General features: G+C 33.3%; 1 protein-coding gene across 1 annotated transcript in view; it reads right to left on the bottom strand.

Moving 5' to 3' along the window:
• The window catches only part of LOC143232763 (cadherin-related tumor suppressor-like), a 159,640-nt gene that overhangs the window by 72,611 nt on the left and 72,475 nt on the right, over positions 1–14,554 (bottom strand). The window contains exon 3 of the mRNA XM_076468580.1: positions 1,862–2,173. Coding sequence (XP_076324695.1) covers positions 1,862–2,173 — 312 coding nt within the window. The remainder of the gene's footprint in view (positions 1–1,861; positions 2,174–14,554) is intronic.

The raw sequence follows: 14,554 nt of genomic DNA, 5'->3' as shown, positions 1-14,554 counted from the left end.
TTTTCTCAATCTTTTTTTTTAAATCCACTACACCTAAAGCCATCTATCCCAAAGAATGGTCATCTTCAAAAAATCAAACTGCCTAATTTGCAGATTACTTCTGCCCTTCAATGTTCAATTCTCACTACTCCTGTGAGAATAACAATACATAAGATGCAAATAATGTGCCTAAATATGTCACGAAGTAAAAAATAGTGCAAAAGTTATACACCATGCATTTGAGTCACATTTGTGTTTCACTAGTGTCAACAATTTTCTAACTTGAAAATGTATTTCTGATAAATACTAACCACTGCATAAAGAATAGCTATATATATAGTCCAATATGATTTGCATATCACTAGCCTAGAGCTAACTTCCACCAAAGATTCATGTGTTTAATATGAACTGCACTGGTAGCTGATGACAATCATATAAAAACATCCCTCCACCAATAGGAGTACAACAACCTCCAGGTGCAATAACTCCTCTTAAAGATTTGCACTCAAAATAACTTCATTCTTAAATGAAACAAGAAGAAAGTGCACCAGAAGTGGAGTTGAGTAGTACTGCATTTGGAGGTGAGTACCTATCAGAAATACATTTTCAGATTAGGAATAAGTTAACTTCCAAGACAATACTTTACCTCTCATATACAGGATAGCTAGAATCTCATGATAAATCAGTAGCAAAAACACTACAAAATCAAACCTAAATAAGTTCTCTTCAGAAAGCACCCAAAGAAAAAAGACCATAGAGGGAGACATCCAATGAAAGAGAGTCCATACGAAGACTACATCTCATATAGATGAGGCTACTATCTAAACCCAGAATGTAAAAGGAAGAGAGACAATAAGTCCCAAGCGTCACAGTATAAATGACCATCCAAGAATATGAACAAAAGTGATTAACTAGCCAACAAGTGTAGTATGATTAGGGAACAATCTGATCATTTGGGATGTGCACACCTCCACTCAATTGACAAAACTCAAGACTGCAAAAAAAAGACACCAGTTGCTTGAGTGGTGACCCACCATACTGACAGTGTCACTAACACTCTCCACGGTCTACCAGCCCAGAAGCTAAGAACTGGTGCATGGCAAGAATCTCCCCTGCTCCACCTGAAGAAGAAAAGGGGGGATTTGTGTTAGTAAGGAACAGAAAATGGCCAGATCCTCATTAACTACCTACCAGAAAGGTGTTTTAGCCAGATGATGAATCCGTAACTGATGAACATTTGTGAAGTTATCCACATGCCCAAATGTAGAATCTTGTCTGAGGGCCAGCAAATCAAGAGTTTCAGTCAGTTAACATTTTTCTTTTTGTGAACCTGACAATGACCGAAGAAGGTCAAAACGTTGTTTGCTCCACCACATAGTGCTTTCTCCATCCATACCAGCATTTTTTACATATATAATACCTGAGAAATCATATGCAGAAAGAGAGTGAAAGGTCTAGAATCTACCCAGACTAGTAAGTGCTTGAAGGGAGTTACTGTGCATGGAGGTTGTACTGCCCTCCTATTAGTGGTGGACTATTGTCACATGATGATGTTATAATACACCAATGCAATTCATTTTAAACTCATGAATTTTAGGCAGAAATTATCTTAAAACTAGTGACATGCAAATCTCATAGGCAAATGCACAAAGGATAAAGCTCTTCTGTGTTTAAAGGTGAGACATTGTCTTGGAATATTTTTTCTATTTGTTACAACAATTTGTTGGGATTCCAGTTATCTTGAAAGAACATGATGAAGTGATCCTGTTGTATGAGCAGGTGGAAACAGTGACTTGCTCAAAAATGACTCTGTAAATAGGTATAATGTAAACTTTTTAGATATAAAATATCAGAGTAATGATGTCATTTTATCACTACTTACTGTAATAATGATCTCTGTTCTTGATATTTGTACTCCATCATTCACCTGAACCATTAAATTATGAAACTCTTGCATTTCTCTGTCCAAAGGCTCTAGAAGAACCAGGATACCAGATGTGGAATCAATCTCAAACTGTGACTTTCCATGAGTGGCCTCTAAGGCATAGGATAACTCTCCTTCTAAATCTGGATCAGTTGCTGAAATAGTCATAATTGTATGACCTAAAGGGATATCCTCAAATAAAGATAACTTGTATGGTCCACTAACAAAATTAGGGGGACTGTCATTTCTGTCCTGAACTGTAATAGTGACCTGAAAATCAGAAGAAAAAAAAGAAAGGAATCAGCACATAATCATTACTATACAACATAAGAATTTCTGTGAAAGTGTTGATATTTTATTAATTCAACTGAACTTTTATTTTGACTTGTAATGTTCTTTTTTCTGTAACGTCTCTACTTCTATAACCCAATAGCCATAATTTTATAGTTTGAAATAGCCTTCTGTAAAAGACTAATATCTGAGAATTATAAATTTAATTCAGTCCTATCTTTTCTACAATCAAGCAGACAGCTCAAAACTTTGTTATGCTTGTATTAAGTGGTAAATGAGGAACTGTGCTAATAATGCCACTAGAAGGCACCAATAACAAAATGTTTGCATTCTTCATGTTTTTGTCTTGCCATCTTATTGTCCTTTGTATTTGCTTCATAAATATCATTAAGTTGTTGTGCTTTGTAATTGCTTCATAAATATAAAAGCTCAAAAATGCCTCAAACTACTCGTGGCCTGGATGTTTAAAGAGAGGTGATCATTCCTGGCCTACACATACAGAATTCTTTAGAAATTAGCTTCATATAATAAGAAAATACAAGTGAAAATCAAAGAAAGATGTTGATTGTCAAGGTCACTTCATGCCTGACACCTATGTATCATAAACTAGTTATGACAGGCCTATATTTAAAAAATCTCAAATAATTCTGCTTTTCATGCATGCATTTGATGAAACTTATTCCTGTTTTATGACCTTTTTAAGTTTAGTCAAATTTAAAAATTCCATTTTCAAAATACACTCCCTCTCCATGTTCCATTTAGTAAGACTTAGTCTGTGAAATAATTTTTATAGGCTTATGGCTATGCTTATATAATGCATTATACTTGATAGAGACTAATATTTCAATAATACTTGCCCTTTATGTTGAAATCTATAGTAGGTCTGAAGTATGAACGATATTAAGATGTCATACAAATACAAAGAAGATAGCTAAAACCAGGTGCTATTCCATGTGTGTTTAACTACTCAAAACAATCACAACTCAGCCCAAAAGAAGAATCAATTGACAATTGAAAAAGATAAAACTTCAACCAGCCAATATTTGACACATTTATAATTGGCAATGAAGCATATATACAGAAAAAAGACAACATCTAAAAACAAATGAATGCAGAGATGATGAATTGCCATGATGTCAATAGCAACTCAAAATATCTCCTGATCCCCCCCCCAAGTCATTGGCAAGATTTATGTACAAAGGCAGTGCTACACATCACCTTACAAGCCTGAAATCATAAGCTTAAATTTCTGGAAAAACAGCCTGCCATCTGAGCAACTGAAGGCGTAATTGCCAACTAGTGACTGTTCAAAACAGCTTATTTTTTCACATTAATGAAGCTATGGAACAATAAATCTAATTTTCATGTGGCAAATTCGACAAGCCATCTTCTCTGTCTATAAGACAAATGGCCTGGTATGACCAGGTGTGTTAAGGCATTTGACTCGTAATCTGAGGGTCACAGATTTGAATCCCCATCGCACCAAACATGCTCGCCCTTTCAGTCATGGGGGCGTTATAATGTGATGATCAATCTCACTCTTCATTGGTAAAAAAGTAGCCTCAGAAGTTGGCAGTGGGTGGTGATGACTAGCTGCCTTCCCTCTTGTCTCACACTGCTAAAATTAGGGACGACTAGTGCAGATAACCTTTCTGTAGCTTTGCACGAAATTCAAAGCAAACCAAACAAACTATAAGATGAGAAACACTGAGAAAGTTCTTATGAGAGCTAGTCCAGAAAGATTGGTCACACATGTCCCTGATGAATCTAATGGATCAACTTGTGATAGAATTAAGAACTCTAATAAAGAAAGCTGCATGATAAAGGTAATATTCTGATGATAAACAAAGGTGTCAACATCAAAAACGTGTTTATCCAAGTATATGTCACTGCCAATATTTCTATTGTTTTGAAAAAGGGCAGCCAGTTCAGTGCTAAAATATTTGCACTTGACATACAAGAAGACAGTAAAAATAATACATACACAAAGAATAACTGGACTACCCAAAACTTATAAATGCTTACTGAAGCATTGCATACTTCAGAATTTGTGTTAACATGCAAGATTATTTTTGTGTTTTGTGTTGCACAATTTTCACATCTGTATTACCCTAATGATAAGAGATGGTTACTGTTATGGCTTATACTTTGCAACATAGGAATATTTAACCTCTACACTCCACTTATCATTAACTACACCATCAGAAGAAGCAGCTAAATATGGATTCTCAAGTTGCACAAATATCTCACACTCTTTCACAATATTACCCCTCAGATTCTCATACTTTTTCACTGCAGTACTTACATAAGTTTGTCCATATCCCATTGATGCAGATGTTACTTTGTCATCATGTACCCTTTTCCAAGGCCATCCATATTTGTTTTATCAGTTGTTTTACAAATTCTGCCAAAGTTGGATGACTGCAATGTTTTAAGTCTCTCTGTTTCCACAAATAATTGTTGGCCTACTCTCTTGTGTTAGGTTCTAACTGTTGGCGTTCTTCCATATTAATTTCGGTCTCTCTGAAATATCATGAAAGGAGTTCCTGTGTGCTGTCAGAGCAATAGTAATGATCATTACAAGTTGTAAATATATTGACAGGTGTTACCAGTTACATTATCGGTAAATTAAGTGTGTCACATGAAAAACTTACAGCCAAATTTCTCACAAAATCATTATATCCCACCTGTGTCCTGAATCTAGGCTCTCAATGTTAATACCTCAAATCTGAACTTCCCATAGTCTTTCCAAAGGCTAGCTGACTCATTTTAACTACTAATCCACCAAATGTTTCAGACTTGTGAAAAGTTTAAGCTTTTCTATGCAATATTGTTTGATTTTTAGTTCAATTTTTTTAAAGAAATATACCAAACAAAATAAGAAGTCACATTCACGTTCTTCTAATCTAATATTGTAAATTTTGAAATATATATTGAAGAAAACTTCTTTTATTTTCTGCACCGCTCAAATAGATTCGTTGACTGACCAAGTGCTGAATTGCGAAACATGCTGATTCACTGCTGAGACAATAGATTTAAAACACTAAATTGGAAGTCATGCGATTTTTGTTTGTTTGTATTTGAATTTCGTGCAAAGTTACTCGAGGACTATCTGCGCTAGCCGTTCCTAATTTAGAAGTGTAAGACTAGAGGAAAGACAGCTAGTCATCACCACTAACTGCCAACTCTTGGGCTACTCTTTTACCAACGAATAGTGGGATTGACCGTAACATTATAACGCCTCCACGACTGAAAGGGCGAGCATGTTTGATGTGACGGGGATTCGAATCGGTGACCCTCAGATTACGAGTCGAACGCCTTAACCCATCTGGCCATGCCGGGCCCTCGCGATTTTTGACATGTGCAAACGGCCACCATTACTACGTGTTAATCTTTAAAAGCCCGTCAGTTGAATTGACAATGGCAAAGCAATTTCACCTCAAAACGTATGGCTGTTTTCCCTCTAAACTATGATATACATAAGTTTGAATAATTTTATTGTTTTATTTTAGCAGAGTATCTAAACCCCATTTTAGCTTAGAAATTAATGCAGAGATCGTTCATGAAACACATGTATAGAATATAACACCTGTAATATTCGAGATAATTTACGAAGGTCTTCGCAAGACTCCCAGACTGGCAAAAGCCGCAGCAACTCAGCCTCAGTTATGTTTCAAACAACAGATGATGAGCTAAGAAGAACTAAACGTGTTGCTGAAGGTCGATCCTCATCAGTTAAAAGTTGTTTCCCCAGCAGATTAAATAGTGAGCACCAATTAAATGTAGTTAGAATGGTGAAGTAGTTGAAAGATTAGACTGAAAATGTGTGGCGATATATGCTTTCTGAGTCTTAAGTAGTAATACAAGTTACATGTATGTTTTGCAGTGTATGATTATTGCTCAATCTCAAAAACTAAGACACTCAGATAATTTGAATGCTGCTGACCAAAAATATATAATGATCCCTTGCACTCCAAACCAATGTGCAGTGGCTTAAGTATAATGAACAAACTACATTGTCGAGTTTATTCTATATTATCAAAGCTCGGACAATCGTTAGATTGAGCACTTGCTTATGGAAAGGTAGCGGCATTCCTTGCTTTTCAAGCTATCAATTGATGCACACTATGAAGTATTCCACTTGGTGAACAGTTAGGACAGCTGTGTGATTGAAAGAGTGTTGCAACTCCTTGCTTTCTGAGCCATTGAATGGATATTCTGAAATGAAACATTGCCCAGCATTTTGAAACAAATCACTCTCATAATCTAGTGAATTGATGAGAACTCTATTAATCATGTCATCCTGCACTCACTAAAATTTTTGCACCTGTTTATCTAAGAAGTATGAAAGATCTATGGTTTATGAGGGCGTTGTATTTCTTCTAAAAAGCATTACAATCATCAGCAAGACCATGGAGGCAAAGGATTTGATCTCAACATGAATAATTGATTAGTATGAGGTTAACTGTGATAACTGATCTGGAAGGTAGTAATGAAAAATGCAATATACCTGTTATTTTCGCTAATACAAATAAGATACATTTTCAATTTTGACGTTTAAATGTTGGTGAAGTTTTCGTGAAAGATATAAAAGCAGCAAATGGTGACGAGAAAAACAATAGTTTTTACCTGGAGTTTTCAACTGGTAGTTTTAACAATATGGTTTTATCTACTCCCTCCCCCCACCAGTGACACAGTCTGTATACTCACACCGCTAGAAACCGGGTTTCGATATCCGTGGTGAGCTTTGTACTTAATTCCAAACAATCAATCAATTTATCTATTGCTTCTTGTAGCATAGTGCAGAAAATATTTGACTTCACTGAGTTGAAATAATTATAAGCAAGTAGAACTATCAGTAGTATACATTAAATTCACAGGCATCATAACAAATAAACATTACGTAATATTTAAAAATACAAGGGATCGTTTGGTTATCCTCTCCTCTAAATTAAATTAAACATGAATGAATTCAAAGCTAGTCCTATTAATTTAAGTATCTATCAAGCTTTCTCTTAAACTTTCTTAAGTTCACTGAATCCACCACACTTAAAAGCATTCCATCCCAAAAGTCAACAATCCTGTTAAAATAAAATAAAGCTGTAGAGGACTTCTACCCAGCTAAAATTCATATTTGTAACACCTAGTCTTACCATTCTTAACATTAAATACAAGAAAAGATACATAAACACTATGAATTCCCTCAACACTTTTTTATATTATCTTTTTGTAACATGAAACAAATTCAGAAATATTAACCTACCCTCATATGACAAACGCTGTTCCTAGTAAACCTTTTTTGAACCCTTTTCAACAATTCAATGTCCTTTCCAAGGTAAGGAAACCAAGACTGAACACAGTACTCCAAATATGGCTTAACTAATGATTTATACAATGACAATACTATAACATCATTTGATTTGTATACAGTATTTATGTATATACAACCTAAAGTTCTGTTTACCTTGCCAATACCACATTGCAGGGTTGCTTAAGAGATTGATCAACTAGAGCACCAAAATCATTAAGGTCCATAAAAATAATACTCATAATTAAAATTATGATATTCCACATGCAATACCTTGAATTTATTTTTACTCAAGGCTCACAGTTATATATTTACCCAATTAACCAAATAATGTAAATATTTTTGTAAAGCTTAAGCAATCATCTCACATCCAGAAAAACCCCAAACTTTAATGTCATTGGCAAATCTAAATAATCTATTGATGATTTCTTCATCTAATCACTGGTGTGAATCAAAAAGAGTAAAGATCTTAACACTGACTTATAGCATACGCTATTTCTGATATTAATGAGCCAACCTCCCCCACACCCGCTTACAGCAATAATATTTAACCTTGTTTATTTCGGAAAATCTAGATATACCAAAACTACACAACTACACATGTACCCTCATCTGCATAAGCAGTGACCTCTTCTGCGAATATCAATAAGTAGTAAGGCAATATTTTTCTAGTAAAACCATGCTGACTATCTAACCTAATTTTAAACTTTGTTAAAAAGCATTGCAAAGCATCTGTTACCAGACTTTCAAAACTTTTTCTACTACTGATGTAAGAGAAATAAGCTAGATAATAATTTTTATTATCCAATTGAAAAGAGGAGTAACGTTAGCTAACTTTTATTTTTTGTAACATCTGCACACTATTCAAGAACTTAGAAAAAATAATAGTAAGTGGCTCAGATCTAATCTTTAACTTCTTTCAAAACTTTTGGATAAATATTATCTGGCTTAGTAGCTTTATTATTCTTTAAACTTCCCAATTTTTTAACAAGCTTAGAATTATTGTAATAATATTTTTTTTTCATCTAGCAACTGTTTAAGTTGAGAAATATTGTTTAAGTCTTTATCAGTAAAAACTGAAGAAAAGGCCATCTCGTAACCATCAGATAATAGTAACCTTTCTGTATTATTCTTCAAAAGACTTACTCCCATCTTAATATTTTGCTTATTCTTAATGTGTGTAAATAAATCCCTACTATTTGTTCTTATGTTTTCAAATAACCTTTTTAATATATATTTTTTATTTCCTAATTTCCTGTTTGACCTTCTCTCTTGATTTTCTATAATCCTCCACAACTCCATCATTGGAGCCAATTTAAGCTAATTTAATTTTATAATTTATATCCTTTGTAGACCAATCTTGTGTTTTTATTTGCGACCATCCATTTTTCTCTATACGGAATATGTCGATCTTTAACACTTAAAAATTAATTTTTAAATACTTACCACATTTATTCAGTATTTCCAACTGATTCAGTTGTCCAATTAATAGAAAATAACTTCTGTCCCACTTCTACAATATTTGCTGTTTTGAAATTTAGAGTGAAAATCTTATTATTTCTTATCTCCATAAGCAGCGAAACGTTAAATCTAATTGAACAATGGCCACTTATACTCAGATGCTCTTCAATCTTTACCTTATCAACCATTTCTTTATTAGAAGTTAATAAATATAAAATATCATTTTCCCTAATAGGCTTCCTTATGACTTCATTTTAACAGTTTTCTCCTTATTATATCCTCATTAACAGTAAAATTATTTATATCACCGAAGAGTTTCTAATTCATTTTATCAGTTTTATCTGATGATGCTTAAAAAAGTTATATTCAAAAGCTTTCACCTGTTAATACCATTAACAGATACCCAAAGAGATCCAACCTCATTGCTATTAGTTTTTATATCCTCCATTTTAATTGTACCCAACATTTTATTTGATTGTTCTAGGGGTATCCTCAGTCAGACAAACTGAGATATTTTAAATAAGTAAATAGCTTTACTGAATAACTCCTTAATTTTTCTTTACAAAACACATATTTGAGACATAAAAATGTTGGCTGTAAATATAATAGGTGGAGGAAGAATTTGTCGCTTGTGGATGAAACATTGTAAATTATGCTATAAAATTTACAAAATTTATAAATGGAAGGAAGCCTATAAAGGAATACAATGAAATATTTGGCTATGGCTAACATACAGAGGCATGTTTAACATTGCTTCCCTCGAGTCTGCTCGACTGTGTAGGACCTGAGTAATCTTGATTCCATTCCTTCCTACTAGGACCAGATGCAATCTATATGATAACCAGACGGTAGGATAGGGGTGAGGCTTAATTGAATAATATGACATGAGTGTGCTAGTTAATCAGTGGTGATAGCAGTGGGCGAGATAGTCACAGGTAACTAGATAAAAACTTAAGGAAGCCTGTGGTCGGGAAGTTTATTGGATACATGTTGAACAGTTAAAGATGACTATGAGTACATGTTGAACTTGTAAGCATATTGTTTGACCATTAACTCCTTTATGGGTGAAACCAGTCATTAATGACTCATTTTAAATTACACACTTGGTTAACTTTTTGGCCAAAGGTAATTGCCTGATCTTACACTGGAATCAGGACTTTTGTATGAAGAAATAACTTGTGGGTGAGTCTGGCTCTTTTAGTTTTGGATTAGTTTACAGTTTTCTTTGTCGTTGAGTATTTCCAAAGCCTTTTTTAAAATGCTTGATAGATTACGGGCACAATTTAAGATAATGGGAAAAGATGCCAGCTTGGCTAAATATGCTGACTAAAAGAGCTGAACTAGTGATAAGCCTCTTCGTTATTCTGATAGCAAAGTAGACGCCCCATGACGAGCTTGAGGTGCACTGATGCAAGGCATTTACGGCATTATCCACTAAGGAACTTCACAGTCAGGAAACTACACTGACACTTACCTGTACAAGCCATGTAAATATATGTGTTTCAAATTAGTTTAATTTCGTTGATTTTTCCCTGTAAGTGTACATGTGTTGATATTTTAATGAAATGCTTTCTTGTATTCAAATATAATTATATTGATTGTTTTGGATTTCCTTTAGATAAAAGGCTTTTGCATAACATGCTGACTTGAATTATTTCATATCTGTGAAAAGCTTGTGTTATACAATGTTTTAAAATGGTTCAAAGACAATAAAGATATTTAAATGTACTTATTATAAATATTTCTTGGTATTTTGATTGTTTGTCTTCAGGTTTATTTAAAGGGTGTAATTTTTTATACATTTGTATTTTATCATTATTTAAAGGGTTTTATTTTTCGTTTTAAATGAAGTCTGTGATCTTCTTCTAAAGAGGATAAGTAGTTTCTGTTAAAGTTCCTTTTTTGATACTACGTTATTCCCTTTGCTAAAAGATATTTTTGCCGTTATAAGTGTGTACCTGCATATTGCTCATTCTTTGTTACAAAGTATTACTATGTTCAATGTTAAAGGGCACGTTTTATACATTTTTCAGTGTTTAAGGGCATTTTCATATATTTCGTATTTAAATATTACCAGAGAGTTATATTCTTATGTTTTTATTGTAGTTAAAGTGTTTTCTTTTTTGCTTTTCTACTTTTGCTTTTAATCTATAAATCTCATAAAGCACAAAGTTCTCGATTATGAAACTCTGGCGTATCCTGAGCTCTGAATAAAAAAAACTAGTTAAAATACTTTTTTAACAACTTAAACTACAATTAAAATCAGAAACCTTTAAAGGTAATTCTTTGTATATGGATGGTATACAAACCCTACGCCATTGCTTAAGTTTCTCCAGTAAATTATTAGCAGAAAAATCAAATGGATATGAAGTTGATGTGTCTGACAAGTCAAGAATGCATATTTTAAGTTGAATGATTGGCATTCAAGTTCGACTAAATAACCAATGCGACGCCCTACACCAGCCATTTAGGTATCGGAGGTATGTTTACATGTAGTCCCTCAGTTTGAGGAAATAGTCCGACATTCTAATCTTTACAGAAACTTGAAGTAATACATAATACCAAAGTGATGGTGGTACTGAAATAATGTTATTGACTCATAACACCTGGTAACAATACTAAAATAGTCTTAGATTTAGAATTAGAAGAAACTTTTTAAGTTTAGTGAAATGATTATTTTCGTACTTTTGTAACATGTGTCATTTGCTATTTCATCTACTGTATGATAAAGCATAAAAATTACGGTTTCTTTGGTGACTTTCGTGCGAAGCTACTCGAGGGCTATCTGCGCTAGCTGTCTCTAATTTTAAAGTGACAGACTAGAGAAGAAAGGCGGCTAACCACCACTCACCTTCATATTACCAGTTATGCATCAAGAAAAACAATGGACTATCCGTGTTATGCTCACCACGGGTATCTAAACCCACTTTTTAGCATTATAAACTTTCAGACTTACCACTATGCACCTCAATTTTTGGGCTACAATTTACCAACAAAAAATCATACTATAATGTTATCACGGCTAAAAAGATTAATACGTTCGAGGATGGGATTCTAACCTGCAGAATGCAAGTCAAGCCTTCTAACCATTGGCCATAGCAGCTATGAAAGTTATGAGGACCAAGTTGTTGTTGTTTTTTTCATTTGCCGCTCACCGCCTCCTATGATTATGGTAACTCAATTAGTAATTTTCCAATACATGATTGTTCACTTCCCAGAGACCTATGAAACTTTTTTCATAATGAGGTTTTAAATACAAAATTAAGTATGGCTAGATGAAGGTAAATACAAATTTACAAGAAACAAACCTTTCAGGTAGAAAACTTAGTGATATCAATAATTTGTCATGAAGGATGTTAACTTTTCAGTCACACATTGTGCTGAGTTCTAAAATGTAGTTAGTTATCTGTGGACCAATTCCTACAAAATCTAAGAACAACCAATCCTTCTACGAATCTTAAAATGACAGTTACTTCAGCATACACCCCTAGTGGCACAGTGGTATGTCTGCGGACTCATACTGCTAAAAAAACAAGTTTTGATACCTGTAGTGGGCAGAGCACAGAAAGCCTTTTGTGTAGCCTTGTGCTTAATAACAAAATAAATAACAATACTTCAGCATAACTACTTTTCTATAAAAAATACCAAACTTACTTGCTTACTAAGTTAATCTAACATTGGTATACACAAAGGAATAAACTAGCTATAAACTTTAAATATACTTAAACTGAATAACACATGAAAGTACTTTGCTATATGCAACTTTGATGATCCACAATCAGTTACTCAAACTTCATTTCGTATAAGAAAATCGCAGAGCAATACTTCTGATAACCTGCCATGCAAAAGGTTATTTAACAAACTAATACCTTATGCATAACAAAGGAATTATAAATTTGAAACATACTTTTGGGTCTTGATTGTTCATTATTTGTGTCTTGGGGTCTAAATTATGTATTATAAATTCTACCTCTTCATTGTTAATCTCTAGCTTAGAAACATTTACTTCAACTACAGAACAATTTAAGTTACTAAAAGAACTCCGTAAGCTGAAATCACTACACGAAAGATAATCCCCGTTCTTAAAAAAATTTACTATAAAAAAACAGAACAGAAGTTCAGAAACACACTCAAGAAAAACATGATCTTGGCTCTTTGTTGTTTAAAGGAACTATAAAATACATGTGCAAAATACTATATGTAATTATATTACACATATATAAATAAAGATGCGCTCTAGTATTCTAAATGTCGCGACTTGGATATTGTTCATTATTGAAAGAGCATCTCTTTTTCTGTATACATTAATGCACAAATTTATATATGTATGATTTTGATATTCGCCTTGAAATTTCAACTTGAAATGTGCTCATTTTGTTTCCCATTTTTTGCTGATTTCGGAGTATGCAGTTTTATCTTAGAAAAAAACATGTAAAAATAATATTTTAACATCATTGAAATGTAATCCTCTTCTCAAAAAATAGTTTTGTTTCAATTTTCTGCTGGTCAGATAACCTTTAACTGAAATCTTAAAATCACATACAATAATATAATGCACACCTTATTCCCTTAACAATAATTATGTTACATAACATTCAATTTAATAGTTGCTTTTCATGAACGGATGCACATTTGAAAATATCGTTAAATATATATCAACATTTCCTTTCAGGTAACTCCCCCCTCTTCTAAGTGGTCCAGCGGTATATCTGCGGACTTACGACTCTAGAAACCGGGCTTCGATACTTGAGGTGGGCAGAGCACAGCTAGCACATTCTGTAGATTTGTGCTTAACTTCAAACAAACAAACCTTTCAAATAATAACATGGACGTATGCGGCACGGGATATACAAAAATTTGAAATTCTAAGGATGCTATTAAAATCTCAGTTAAGCCATGACGAAATGAAACATTCATCGCTTTGTGTGCATGTAACTGTCTCTCGTGAAAAATGACACGGAAATCACTTAGAAAACAAAGAGTCAGCTAAAAGGATTGTAATGATAAACATGTAATACATGTCACATATTTCGAAACTAGTAAGCCCTTTTCTCATTTGAGCTATCTGAAATATTCTTTAGAAGAAAGGTATGTACATGTGCACACGTAAACTGGAAAAATGAGCATACAATTTTAGATATCAGGTCTGCTTACTGTTTATTCTGCTGACTGCACATTTTGCAAACGCGCACCAAAACACAAATATACAACAAAATCTTTTACCCATCAAAATGAGGTATCTGTATAAAATTAAAGCTTTGAATTTCACTGTGATGACACAAATTCTCTCTCTCTATCAAATGTCTGAATTCAAATTCGTAAGCCATTTTCGATCTTTGTAAATTATAATTTTTTTCTAAGTTACTTTAACACTTAATAAAAATATTAAACTTTAAAACTATCCATTATACAAGCATTCTAAAATCGGTAAACTTTAGTAGTTTCGTTGCTATTTTTTGCTTTCTTCAGTGACGATATATTTAATCGGTAAAATATAGTTAAATATAGCATCAAAATAATGTTATGTTGGAATGCTTTCCACATTCGTCATAACGCAGTAGTTAAGAAAAACGTTATTTCCATTTCATGCA

The sequence above is a fragment of the Tachypleus tridentatus genome, chromosome 1 (assembly GCF_004210375.1).
Source record: "Tachypleus tridentatus isolate NWPU-2018 chromosome 1, ASM421037v1, whole genome shotgun sequence".
Lineage (NCBI taxonomy): Eukaryota > Metazoa > Arthropoda > Merostomata > Xiphosura > Limulidae > Tachypleus > Tachypleus tridentatus.
This window is presented reverse-complemented; position numbering and strand designations above follow the sequence as displayed.